This window comes from Lagopus muta, chromosome 4 (genome assembly GCF_023343835.1).
Source record: "Lagopus muta isolate bLagMut1 chromosome 4, bLagMut1 primary, whole genome shotgun sequence".
NCBI classification, from domain to species: domain Eukaryota; kingdom Metazoa; phylum Chordata; class Aves; order Galliformes; family Phasianidae; genus Lagopus; species Lagopus muta.
This window is the reverse complement of record NC_064436.1, coordinates 62,100,749-62,114,615: the sequence shown is the minus strand read 5'-3', so window position 1 is coordinate 62,114,615 and position 13,867 is coordinate 62,100,749. Positions and strand designations below refer to the sequence as shown.

Here is a 13,867-nt window from a genome sequence, read left to right as displayed (position 1 = left end):
TCCACATCTCAGTCTGCATTTGATTTAAGATAAATGAAGCAGAGTGTCTTAAACAAAACAACCCACAAAAGCACATACATTTTTTCCTCTGGTGCTGAGAGTTTGAATGAAATAGATGCTAATAAGGAAAACAAGAATGAATTTCCTTATAACAAAGAGTCAAAGACATATAGAATGGATATTATGAAAAAATTCTTCTCTGAAAGAATGATCCAGCACTGGAACGGTCTGCCTAGGGAGTGGTTGACTCACTGTAGGTGTTTGAGAAATGCTTAGATGTGGTACTAAGAGACATGGTTTAGTGGGGAAATATTGGTAGTAGGTGGATGGTTGGACTGGATGGTCTTGGAGGTCTTTTCTAGCCTTAGTAGTTCTATGGTAGTTTCCATGCAGCCATGTACTTGACCTTCCTGGACTGAGGACAAAAAGAAGGTGCCTAGCTCTACTGAAGCAATATTCTCAAGGACACAAGGGTCCTCTAAGGGTAGCTGTAATCCTGTAAATCTTCATAAGCATTTTCTCTGCAGGATTTTTATCTTAAGTAAAAATTTCCAATATGCTGCACACAACAGTGGGGTAAATGAACTTCCCATGGCTGCCTTCATGCTCTGTGATTGTGATGGAGACTCTTGATTCACCTGATGCAATATCTGAGCTCTTTGAAGCTGTGCTAAACCACACTTTTAATTCTTGCCAGGTGTTCAACAACACATAACTACGACCGGGACAGGAAATGGGGGTACTGCGCGTGGCTGTCCACAGAGCACTCAGGTAAGGCGAGCCACTGCTGAGTCACTCTGTGTGCCTGCTTCCCATTTTCCACATGTAGTAATAGTCTGTGCCTTCCCTGTGACTTTTAACTTGTGAACGCAGAACAAGCCTTCACATTAAATGTTTCCAAGAGCTTCCTGTGAGTCTACATAACCATAGCATCGGGCTGTGAATACTACAGAGTCTTTAATTCACTCTTGATTAACCTGAAGCCATGAAAGAAACTATGGCAGAGCAAACATGGAAATCTGAGCTCCTGCTGGAGCTGAGCACAGAGATGATCATCAGCTTGGAGATGTCTTTTAGATTTTCCTTCTAATGATCTCAGTAAGGAGCAGTTCTCCTTTGGATGGTGAAGCACTGGAACAGGTTGCCCAGAGACGTGGCAGATGCCCCATCCCTGGAGACATTCAAGGTCAGGCTGGATGGGGCTCTGTGCAACCTGATCTAGCTGTAGGTGTCCCTGTTCATGGCAGGACAGTTGGACTAGGGGTCACTTCCAATTCAAATGATCCTATGATGGTTCAGTGATTCTATGGCAACCAAGCTTCTTCATGTTTTGGGCATGTTTTGGAGAATACAAGAGGACAGGTGGTTCATTGCAGGAGTACTGAGGGACAATGAAAGGGTTACTTAGCATTGTAACAGCTTCATGTGGGTCACCACACTCAAGTGCTGTGATTACACACATTGTGAAAGTCTGTCTAAATGGAGAAGCCAGGGTCTGTGGCAAACTGTCTATATGCTGCTTCTAAGCAATGCTGTGGGTGAAGGCACCATGTCCCAAGTATTCTGGTAGGGACCATGCTGCCCTCAGCACTGCCTTGATGGCTGGCCCTTGCTGTCCCCACCTTCAGCCTTCATGGGCTGATTGGCTGGGGGTTCTCATTTTGAAACATCTAACTCATTCATTTTGTAAGGAACATATAGATATCTAGGCCTCATTTGCACAATAACTGACCAGCACTGAAAAATCTGATGTACTGACCAAACTTCATGTCCCAGTATCTATTTTGGATCTGTATCTGAATGCTGATCATCTTCCTCTTTTCTCTTTGGAACTACTTTCAGTTGTGACCTGCTTTCTTCAGTCTGTGGGATCAGGCTGGGTACCTTTACTTGTTCGCTTCAATCTTTCAAACAAAGGGCATTTTCTACCTTTCCCTTGCAGAGTTCTCTGTCACGTCAGGAGTCTCATTGCCAAACTGATTACAATCTACCAGAGCACTTGAAAAGCCAATGCAAGCTGAATCATCCTGAGAATCTAAAATTAAGCAGTGTGTGCAACATCATCATTTTAAACTGAACAACTTTAAATTATTTTCTAGCCTGGTTTTAAAACGGATTAACAGTAGATCAGAGACAAATGACCTAATCCCATAACAAGCAGCAGCGCATGTGCCTTTGTAATGCAAGTATGTCAGATGTGAATGCTGAATATAGACAGCTCATGCTTGCAAGAGTCAAGTTATGAGGGCTTCACTTGCTTATTCATGAGTGCCCTCTCAGAGCTTAAAGTCTTGGAAACAGTAACTCACATTCTGCTGTGAATTTAAAAGGAGCATTCCTGCCTCACTCTTGTTAGTTACAAGAAACACTCTTTACTGTTGTGACGTGGAGCACCTTGGCATCACCCGCTGCTCCTCCTGTGCAGAAAGCAGAGGACCAGGTCTTACAAAGGCTGCACGCTTTCAGGACCCAAGATAGTCATTTAGGCCAGGATGAGCGCTCCCCAGTGCAGGCTGGATTTACTGGGGATCCCTCCATCCTCCCCCTCCCCACTGCTGCCCCGGGGTTCCTCATGTCACCTCTGTCCCTCTCCTTTCCCATCATTGCAGTCCTGATAGTTTCTTGTCTTGCTTGTTTTGGAGACAAGGCTTTGGGGACTCTCCAGATCATTTTTGTCTGTTATCCACCATAGGGTTGGGTAAGATGATTTGCCAAGAGAAAGCCCTCTCAACAGCCTGCCTCTTGCTGATGGCTGTCAATGTACCATAATCCCGGAGAGACCTTGTCCTGATTTCTCATTCTTCTCCAGAAAAGAAAGTTATATGTGTGAAAGAGGAAAGAAAAGAGAAAGGGGAATGAGGGAGAGGGAAGGGAACACAACTGCTACAAAGAAAGTACAGGAGCATTAAGGTTTTTGTACAATTAAGTAAGTCTTACAAGTTGATATATTTGTAAGCATAGTTCTATTTATTTCTTTTAAGGAGCAAGTGCTGTATTTGGACTTGAAAAACATTTAGCAGATTGTCAGGTTAAAGGCACAGGGTTTATGGTAAGGTCAAAAGGAAGGAGTGGTAAATGGCTGAAGGGAACTTCAAGAAAATGGAGGAAAGCTCACATGCTGGGAAGATAGCTGGGAAGAGAGCAACAGCCCAGTTGAATAATGATGATTTTCTAAATGTGGAAGATGCACGATTTTTATCGTGAAAAAAATCCAGCTAAGATATTACAACTTTGAGGAAATCTCAGCTGCTTTATAGTACACAAAAAGCAGTAAAAAATGAAATTCCAGGGAGATTTGACTCCTTGACTGGAGATTTGTGAGAAGTGTGTGAATTGGGATGGGGAAGGATCAAAGGCTGAAGCATGGAGTCTCTCCAGATCTAGATTGCCCCATGCATGTGGGAAGTCTGCTTGAAACCACCAGAGTTGCATACAAGTCGGTGTTAAGCAAGTGTTTGTGGCATCGATCCAGAAAAATACTTCTGCCAATTTCCAGAGAAAGTTTAATCACCAAACCTTTGGCTCCAGGGTGAAGTGAAGCGCTTGTATAAAGGCTCTGCTGGAGGGAAATGTTTGTGCTGTGCAGCACAGAGCCAGAGCTCACAGAAACAGCCCCTGCAGTGCTTGTTCAGCCCCCCTGAAATTAGCAGGAGTTTTATCTTGCCTTTAGGAGGTATCTGTTCAGGTTTCTGGAGAATCTTCCTCTCCTGCCCAAGAAATCCTGTGAAGAGCATGTGTAGGATCTGCCTGAGGTGAACACAGTCATGAATGGGGCCAACCAGGCTGTGCATGCACAGCTCAGATATACATACAAATATACGTGCATAAGTGTGCAGTGTCATTGTGTTTGGAACTGTCAGATCTTGTGCAGTCTGTCAATACTATTGCTCTGACCAGACCGCTGAATATCTGGAAATCTTAGACAAATAGCCAGAACCCCAGAGTGGCCTAGTTTTGGAAGGTGACAGACAACCAGCCAAGAGATTTCTTTTTCCTAAGAGGTGCTTGAACTGATATGAAAAGAAGAAGTAGAGGCACATGGGCTGCGCAGTTATGAGGAAGAGGCTCTGTCCCATGAGGGGCTTTGAGGAAGAGCAGCCCCTGGGAAAGGTGGGTGGCAGAAACCAAAAGTTTTTGTGGGAAGATATGGTTAGAAAGGTGAGGCAAGTCTCCTGTGCAGCCTTTGAGAGGTGAAGCTGATGTCAGGGTGGCTGCCAGCAAGAACAAGTTGTTTTTCTAATGAGATTTAGACTCTGGCTGAACAGGCAAGGACTTGGACTCCCCATTTAACACATATTTAGTGTTGGATAGGAGTCCTCAGAGGGAAAGTGATGTGTTCATCTGGCTGGGAGCACCTCTTGGAGGTAGAAGTTTGAGCTGGACTCCAGGACAGGAGGGAAGGGATGTGGAATAGCCAGGGAAAGTCTGGCCAGAGGGGTGAGTGGGATGCAGTGAGAATCTCCAACCAGGAAAGATAGAAGGGGCTGGAAGTACTCTTCGTGGGTGTAATGAGGTGTAGTCTCTGTACAGAGCCCTGTTGTACCTGAAGATGGAGAGCAAGTCATGGTTTTGATGTGATTGGTACAGGAAATACCAAATTTGCCTTTGAGGAAACATTACATCACTACAAATTTCATAACTACCAAACAGCACGAACGGTAGAATCATCACTGCCTATACTTGCTTTCCCTTGATGTTATCCTGGAGTGAAACTAGCAGAGAATACACCCAAAGCTGGTATTTCACATCAATTACACCACTCTGTTCTACAGTAAATATTTTGATCTGTGTAGGGGAACTTTCACATTTCCACTGCTGTAGCCAAGTTCAGGAACTGACTTTCATACTTTTCTTAGCTCTGTATGTGTGTGCTTGTTTTCACACATTGCCTCTTATGCTTAGACGCCACTCCAGTGGAAGGAGCACCTGGATTGAGTAACCTCTCACAGAGTCTGAGTAGCTGTAGCAAGGAGGGTGAAATGCAGGCAGGTTATTGGGCCATGTCTTCTGCAGGTGCAAAACAAGATGTCAAAACAAGATGTTGGTTGACTTCAGGGGAGACACACTTTGTCACTGCAATCAGGAGCCACCAAAGCTTCCACAACTTGCTTTGATGGAAGTCAAGCTTCCATTGTGTCGTGAGAGAGCTGTCCTAGCACATCACCTACTTACTCTCTCAGCTTATTTTCCCATGATTTAGAAGATTCTCGTAAAAATAGATCTATAGCTCTGCTCCAGTTTAATCTCGTTTGGCCTGATGTATTTGGATGTGCCTTGCTTCAAAAGCTTTTTCCTTTGTTCCAGCTGTCTGTTCATTTTAGACATAATCCAAAAAATCCACAGCAAATTCCTCTGTGGAGGATGGTCCTTGGTGTAATTTGAAAGAGAAATACATAATCCTGGTTATTTCTGTTGAAATGCAAAGCATGCAGGGCAGTAATCCGGGCAGAGCCAGAGCTGCGCCTTCCTCCCCAGTGCAAAGGCACAGCTCCATCTAGTGGATGTCGGCCCATCTTCTTCTTCGCTACAGCCTCGGGTTGGCCTGAGCCCACCGGCCTGGGACGAGTTGTTCATAAAGTAGAATCATAGAATCGTTTGAGTTGGAAGGGACTCTTAAGGGTCATCTGGTTCAACTGCCCTGCAATGAACGGGGATACCTACAGCTCCATCAGGTGCTCAGAGCCCCTCCAGCCTGACCTTGAGCATCTCCAGGGATGGAGCATCCATCATCTCTGGGCAACCTGTGCCAGTCAGTGCGTCACCATTCTTATAATATAAAACCTCTTTCATTATATCCAGTCAAAATCTCCTCCCTTTTAGTTTGAAACCATTTCTCCTTGCCCTATCATCTGGGAAAACATCCAGAACAGTGATTTGTTATATGGTTTTAAAAAGCTGGAAGAGTGTAATTGTTTTGCACCTCAAAACAAAACCAATACACATTGGCTGGATTAACACTATTTCAGATTAAGAGGTAGTATTAAAGCCACTGTGCATCAACCAAAATGGTTAAGGTAACCACGCCAACTCCCAACGCAACAAAGCATAGTTTATCTGGCAGACATTAACAACAGCTTCTTGTGTGGTCCATTTAGATTACTGTGCAAACAACCCTTGCCAAAATGGAGGGACCTGTTTTCTCGCTCATGGTCATAGGACGTACCACTGTGCCTGTCTCGAGGAATTCATGGGAAGAGACTGTCAGATGAGTGAGTATCTTCTTCCTCAAGTGTTACTCCAAGAGATACGGGCAGCAAGAAGAGCTCGTTAAAGTTTCCTTAATGAAAAGGCAGTGCTGTTATGCATGATTGTTTCTGTAGGCAGACTTCCAAATGGTTATGACAGGCATCCATTAGTGACAGGACAGCTGAAAATAACTTGATTATACAGTTATAAATCCAAGCATGCTCTGAGCCAGTGAGGTATTAAGGTATGGGAAACACAAAGAGCCTTCTCCCCTCCCTTTGCTGTTTTTAAGATTTAAATATCACTTACATGCTTGGAAGTGACTAATAATACCATCCAATAGGGCAGGGAGACATGAAAAAGCAGCAAAACTTCAGGTGATGCCTTACCCTTTCTGCATATGTAGACCTGGGGCCATTTCAGCTTCTGTGATGCTAACCCTAATGCCTGTGCAGCTCCTCTGCCTGCAGGGAATGCAGTGCCAGAGGTGGAGGAGGGGCCAGAGAGCTTTGCTTGGGTTATTTTTCCAGTTTTATGGTGCTGTCACTCCCAGTTTAGTGCATGCCAAGAGAAAAATCAGGCTTTTGCAACAAGACATCCAATTGTGCTTGCCTTTGTTTAACAGAGGCTTCTTCCTACAGCTCTGGACTGCCTCCCAGCCTAAGCAAAGATGCCCTTTTCAATATTAGCTCTCCAGCATAGCCCATCATCTGTGACTGATGCTGTAAAATGAGACAGACACAGTGATATATCACTGATTTTTATCTTTTTGCATTTGGTGGCTGAACTTTTAGGGGTGCTGAAGTGATACTATCATGTTCACTGAGCTTTAGGAGAAAGTCACCTCTGCCTTTAGGTCCTTGTAGCTACTGCTATGCTGGCTTTGTGTCTTCACACCTTGGGGGATGGCTTGTTGGAGAACCACTAGCTGTCAACAAATGTATCTATTCAACAGGAAGAAAGGGAGTGTAGCATACATGGCACCATCCCCTGCAAGAAATAATCTCAGAAAGCCTGTTATTTTTCAAACCTCATTTTAGAGAAATGTTTTGATGACAGTCTCTATGAGTTCTTTGATGCGGATGTGAGCTGGGCAAGAGTCAAACAAGGATCTGTGGAGCAGTGCATTTGCGTGGATGGGCAGATGGAATGCCAGAGAGTTGAACACAAAAGTAAGTGCATTATTTTGTATTGCAGCTCTTGACCTGCGTAGAGTGAGGATAAGTGATAGTAAGAACATAAAACCTGAGTGGTGTTATCATAGCAAGGCTGTATACTTTGTTCATGTATACTTTTCACAATGGGGTCACATCCTTCCGTGTGTGAGCAGTAATGCTGACCCAGGAAATCACTTCAGTTTGTCAATCCTTACTCGAGGAAGAAATTAAACATAGTAAGCTGAATTTAATGACAAGCCTTAGTGCTGTTCTTGACAGTGATTTAATCCTGATCCGCATCGTGTAGGAATACCGACAGATGATACAGTGGAAATGGTGAAATTTCTGGTGTCACAAGCTCTCTTCCGAAACTGTAAGGTGCCTGAGAGGTACATCCTCATTTACTCTTTCCTGGACACCCACAGTCTCTTCCAGTGGCTGCTTTCTCTGGGATTTCTTTCCCAGCCTGTCTTGCTCTTGAATTTCCAGCACATTAACTGTACCTGACTCCAGGATCCCATTTGCCCTGCATTGACCCCAGAGTCCCTATTACTTTAGATTCAACATATCCATTCCAAGTCAGGGAAAAGCTCATGTTTTGAAGCCTCCTCCTTGTTTTGAGGTGTGAGGAAGAGCTGAGCATGCACCCTGGGTTGTCATATATCTGATGAAGCCACCATGACATCTCCCTGTGGGAGGAGAGATGGTAGGAAGCAAAAGTTTCCCTCAGATCTCTATATGCTTCAGCATGGCTATTCTGTTATTGAGTCCAGCTGACCAGATCCATCTCTCCAGACTTACAGTACTGAGTAAGCTTCATAAAAGCCTTTTGCAGAAGGTATGCACTTTTATTCCCAATTGAAAGAAGTTGAAGTTGAAGCATGGAGAGAGTTGGTGGCTTTCTAGGACGATGACAGTCCATGGACATGATAGGAGATTTGGGAAGAATATTTTCTTGTTGCAGACCCTATGTATTTGGCTGAGCTCCCTGCTAAATATGTTATTACAAATTTCAACACAGTTCAGTGGTAAACTTGGAACTGGCAGAACCCTCTGTACAGAAAGAAATGCAAATGTCACCATCATCACCACCAGTGATAATAATCACCACTTCCTTTTACCTATTGTTCATTAATAATATTTTTCAAAAGCTGTGCTGACATTATCCAATAAAAATGAAAGCAGTGAGGCAGACCTCAGTAGGCAGAAATCAGTGGTTTCCTTTTCTTCAATTTATATGAGGTCTAGGTCTAAGATGAGTAAAAAAAAAATTTCCCTTAGATGCATGTACAGGAAGAAGATGTACTAAATTAAGTTAAAATTGGATTGGTTCTCTCGATAAGTCTGTATCCTTATTTGATTTTGGCTTCTGATTGTAGGTTGTGTTCATGATCCTTGCATGAATGGTGGAGAATGTAAAATGATTGCCTCCAGTGGGAAAACCGTGTGTGACTGCAAAGGACCTTTTGTAGGAAAGTACTGCAATATTGGTAAGTATAACAACATACTGTGGGAAGGGAATTAGGAGTTTTCAGCTGTATGCGAAGCTGGGGATTTTTTTGCCTTTGCAGACATTTCCTGTAATAACTGAGAGTCATGTAAAACTTCACAAACAACTGTTTAATGTATTCCTCCACTGCAAATCATAACACTCTCTTCTTCACTGGAACCCTGATTCTAAAAGTACTTGTTTCTGTCCTCAACCTTCTGGAAAATTAAACACAGAAATTTTAATCCAATTACTCATGTCCATAAAAGTAGTACGTGGGTCCATTTTGTAGGGTCAGGGTATCAGTGTTGTTATCCAGCGTAAATGCTTCCCCAGGGGTTCAGGAATCTCATGCTGTCTACTCATGAAATAGGAGTTTGTGCTTTGACAAAATCTAGCATCTGGCTATATTTGGAAGCACTGGGCTCTTGTGAGATGTAGACAGAGATAAAATGTACACTCTCTGTTTAGGTTATTTCGTACTTCGAATTAATAGCACATTTAGTGCAACACAGTTTACCTAAAAAATCCTTATGTTACTGGTGGGTCAGGGCAGAGAAACCTGCCTTAGTTGTCTGTGTGCTAGCTCTGTGTTGCTTCTTACTTGCTGCTACGTAGTTTTTGGTGCAACTTCCATGAAGAAAATTTAACTTTTCTCACTTCTGAGATTGTGGCTCTTTGCAAAACTCCCATGCACACTAAATTTTCAAGTTATATCAGTGGCTACTTTTCAACTGCCAAAGGTGTTAGGCGTAATTTGTAACAGACCTGCAGTCATACCAGCCCATGATCCTGTAACTCATAGCAATGGATTGCTCAGGACATATATCCCAAGACTGGTCTCATCAAAAACAAAGGCAAGGCTCTTGGTGGCTGCACTGGGCACCTAGAGGAATATAATGGATGTAATGTGCTCTGATATATCAAAGTACTATCTGATGTTCCACTCTGTTCTGGAGGTTGAAAAATGGTGCAGCCATCTATTCAACTGGAAAAAAAACAAACAAAAACAAACACCAGAGGGACTGGCAGTACAGATGGAACAACAAATTGCAAGAAAGAATTGGCAAATTGAATGATTCATGAGCTGATCCTGAACTTTGACTCACCAAGTTCTTGATTAATTATGTGAAGTGAGCTTGTGACTCTTGCAAGTCCCTCACTGTAGCTCTGCGCTTTTGTCATTTTGTTGCCCCACTGAGATTTTTTTCCAGGCATTACAGCTGCATGGATGTGGGCAAGAAGCTGCATGTATGTCATGCATACACAGTCTAATATCCTGGGAGGACTGCACACTGCTCTTCTTCACACTTTCCACATTCCTGTTTAGTTATCAGCTTCTTCTACCCAAATATCTGCAGTGCTGTGCATAAACATCCACTGAGCTCAGCCACGATTATAAACATCAGGAGGGCAGCCTTGTGGATGTAATACTGGTTTCTGTCTGGATAGATCAGAACAAGAAATAAGCAGGTGCTCTTTGATTACTTGTAAATAATAAAGCAAGCATTTAGTTTGCTAAACAAATGGCTTTGAGATGCTTACAAACCATCTGTGTTCAGCTGCCTAACACCCACACACAAAACGGGAACTGAGGGATTGTGTTTATGTGTCAGGGGCTTGCAAAGAAGTATAAAAATAAAATCTAAAAAAATAAAAACCTCTTAACCAGGATTTAGTTATTCTAAGTTAAAGCCAATAAGTTAGCGCTGGAGTCTGCTGACCTGATACTGCCATTACACCAGGGCAGTGGCATGCTGGTGAGAGCACTGGGAGCTGGTGATATCACAGCATGTGAAGATGATTTTTAAATATGTGTTAGGTTAGTTTAATTCTTCAACCCTTCAATTTGATGCTGTGAGCACAGCTGGTTTTTAGTTTCCCTTCGCTCACACGACTGAGTTGGGAGCTTACACTTTAATCTCAGTAGCCTCTGATTATAGCACTTGATCCAGAGAAAGTTGGAAAGTCACCAGAATGTACTTATTCTAAATTATTCATTTGTAGAGGCAACCTTAAAACCAAATTGTGATGCAAATATATCTTTAAAAATAAAAGAAAAAAACCATTGATTTAAATAAACAGTAAGCATTCCAAAATGTTACTGGGCTGTGAAGTGGATGGGGGTCTTTCTGTCACCTTTTGCTCTCGGTGTCTACAAGAATAACCAGGCAATCTTCATCTATTTCTAATAGAAAAACAGCAAATTTATCTTAACACCTCACAAATCTAAATAAATGCATTGTCATCCTTCTTGAGATCACAAGTTCTGCTGTGCCCTGAGCGCTGGCAAAGTAGAAGATTACTGAGAAGTATAAGGAGCAGGGAATTACTGAGTAATACTTCTCATTTGAGGATTTTTCTCAGCAAACTGGTGGGCATTCTTGTTTAATAGATTCATAGAGTCACAGAATGGCTGAGATTGGAAGGGAGCTTAAAATCATCCTGTTCCAACCCCAATAGGCTGGTTGTCCCCCACCAGATCAGGCTGCCCAGGGCCCCATCCAACCTGGCATTAAGCACTTCTGGGGATGGCACAGCCATAAGCAGCCTATGCCAGTGCCCCACCACTCTCTGAGTAAAGAATTTATGCTTAACATCTAACTTAAATCTCCCCACTTCTAGTTTAAAACCATTCCCTCTTGTCTTATCACTATTAGACCATACAAAAAGTCAGTCCCCTTCTTGCTTATGAGCTCCCTTTAAGTACTGGAAGGCGCAATGAGTCCTTTGCTTGTTTTGCATTGAATTTATCTGAAGTCTGTAGAACTTCATGCCGTGAGAAGAAGTTCCAAAATTTAAATAGATATGAAGAAAAACAGTATTTTCTATTGTTAGCTTAAAACCTACTCTCTGGTACTTTTATTTCTATCCCCTTTGTACTGTGAGTAGCAAAGATTAATTGTAACTTCTATGATTTTGCAGGTACCTCTTTATCTGCCCATTATTTGTTTCTTTTTTCAGATGAAGGGGTCTTTGCTGGGGCTCAAAGACGTTATTCACTGATCTTATAACTTCCTTGCAAACAGTCATTATAGGTATGAACAAGCTGGCACATTACGAGATGACTAAAAAATAAATAAATAAAACAAAATGGGAGGTGAAAAATGTAACACAGAAGATGTGTATAACAAAGGAGATCTATATACAAAAGACAAGTTCTAATACAGATTTCTATTTTTTGTGATAATGCTGTATTTTCCTGCTGTTAAAGAACAAATCTTCAGTACTAAAGAAAGACATGCCATTTAAAAATGCTCTAGTGCAGTTTATGCATATGATTTCTGGAAAGGAAATCAGATATTTCACCAAAAGTCCCTCACCACACAGATGCTGTTTTAATTTATGAAATTATCCTTTTTTAATTAAGCTTGATTTGTAATTATTGCACTAAAAAATGCACTCGTAAATTTTCAGGAAAAAAATTTCTTTGTATTAAGAAAGTGGTTGTGTTCACTTTGGACACAGAGCTCTTGATGAGAGAGCCTGAATCCAAGTTTTAAGTGGAAATTCATAATTAATTATCCAAACATGTGTAGCAGTTGTGATCTTATTGTACAGGAATGGTAACAGATAGGGTTCAGTCAGCCACTTTGGCAGTGATAAGAAGTGAAAACTCAGAGGCTCGTGAGGGTGATATTTTGTTGGTGGTCCAAACTGGTGAGGAGAGTGGAGAGGGAATTGTGAACGTTTGAGCGGGAAATGTTTAACTTCAGGAATGTTTAGCTTTGTTGGAGTCAACAACTCATGATGAACAGTTGTGATGATGTAATTGTAAAATTACTTTGATATTCCAGGTTTCTTTGAGCAGAAAGGAGCTGCAGTAGAAATGTTGCCTGAATACAGAGGCAAACACAGCTTATGTGCAGCTATTTGGCCAGAGGATACGTTAATCATTTATATTTTGCATTTATAGAATCACAGAATCACTTGATTTGGAAGAGACATTTAAAGGCCACCTGGTCCAACTCCCCTGCAATGAACAGGCACACCACAGCTACATCAGGTTGTGCAGAGCTCCTTCCAGCCTGAGATGTTAGTCAGAGTTGGATGGTGAGGGAAGGAGATTTTTTTTTGTTTGTTTTGTTTTGTTTTGTTTTAAGGGATTGGTGACTCTGTTTCAAGGATTGAAAACCTGCTATTGTATTCACACTACTGGCCTTAGCTGAAATATAAATGGAAACATGTATATTTTGCTTCATTTCTAGGGTAAAAGTAGTTCATTCTCCTCAACATGGAGTTAGTGCTTTGGTATTGTTTTTGGATGTGGGTTTTTAGTTAAATTGGGAGTCTCATTTGCATTTTTAAGTTTATTCTTGATTTATTGGCAAGCATGTTAGTGGCATATTTTTGTTCTCTTTAACTAGCTGCCAAGCCTTTTCCTAAAACACTTACGGATATCTTTGTTGTGCCATCGCTGACCAGAGAAATAACTTGGAATCCTATGTGGGTAATTAAGGGGGGTTTCACACTACAAATGTCGGTGGTTTTTCAGCCTTTATCTATTTTTTCTTGGGTGCAGAATTGCTTTACTCATTGGGTGATACAATATTTTTGCTAGCTGGGGTTTATTTCTGTTTTTTGTTGTACTAGGAGTTAGCGATAATTCCGGTTCTTGTGGAGCTACTTACAAAATTTAGGCAGCTGGGTAATAGGCGAGCTGTGGTTGATTTTTGTGCTTCTCATGCTTAAACAAAAGATGAAGTAGAAAACAGAGCCATGGAAAGCCCATTTAGATTTGTGTCACCATGGTCGTGAGTTGCACCAGATGCTAGGTTTGAAAGTAGAATCATTGGATAGAATTGTAGAATGGCTTAGGTTGGAAGGGGCCTCAAAGATCATCCAGTTCCAACTCCCTGCCATGGGCTGGTGGTCACCCACCAGATCTGCTTCCCCAGGACCCATCCAACCTGCCCTTGAGCACCTTCAGGGATGAGGCATTCACAACTATTTGTTTATTTGTTGTTAATTTTTAAATTTATTTATTTATTTATTTTTTAATTGGGAAATCTATAGAGCCTTGTTTGAGGCTTTT

The 13,867-nt window shown here is 42.0% G+C and overlaps 1 protein-coding gene across 2 annotated transcripts in view; it reads left to right on the top strand.

Moving 5' to 3' along the window:
• Positions 1 to 13,867, top strand: part of HGFAC (HGF activator) — a 40,161-nt gene that overhangs the window by 7,587 nt on the left and 18,707 nt on the right. For both annotated transcript variants that reach the window (XM_048941425.1, XM_048941424.1), the window contains 4 exons: positions 698 to 771; positions 6,096 to 6,209; positions 7,227 to 7,358; positions 8,723 to 8,833. In XM_048941425.1, the coding sequence (XP_048797382.1) occupies positions 698 to 771; positions 6,096 to 6,209; positions 7,227 to 7,358; positions 8,723 to 8,833 (431 nt within the window). The remainder of the gene's footprint in view (positions 1 to 697; positions 772 to 6,095; positions 6,210 to 7,226; positions 7,359 to 8,722; positions 8,834 to 13,867) is intronic.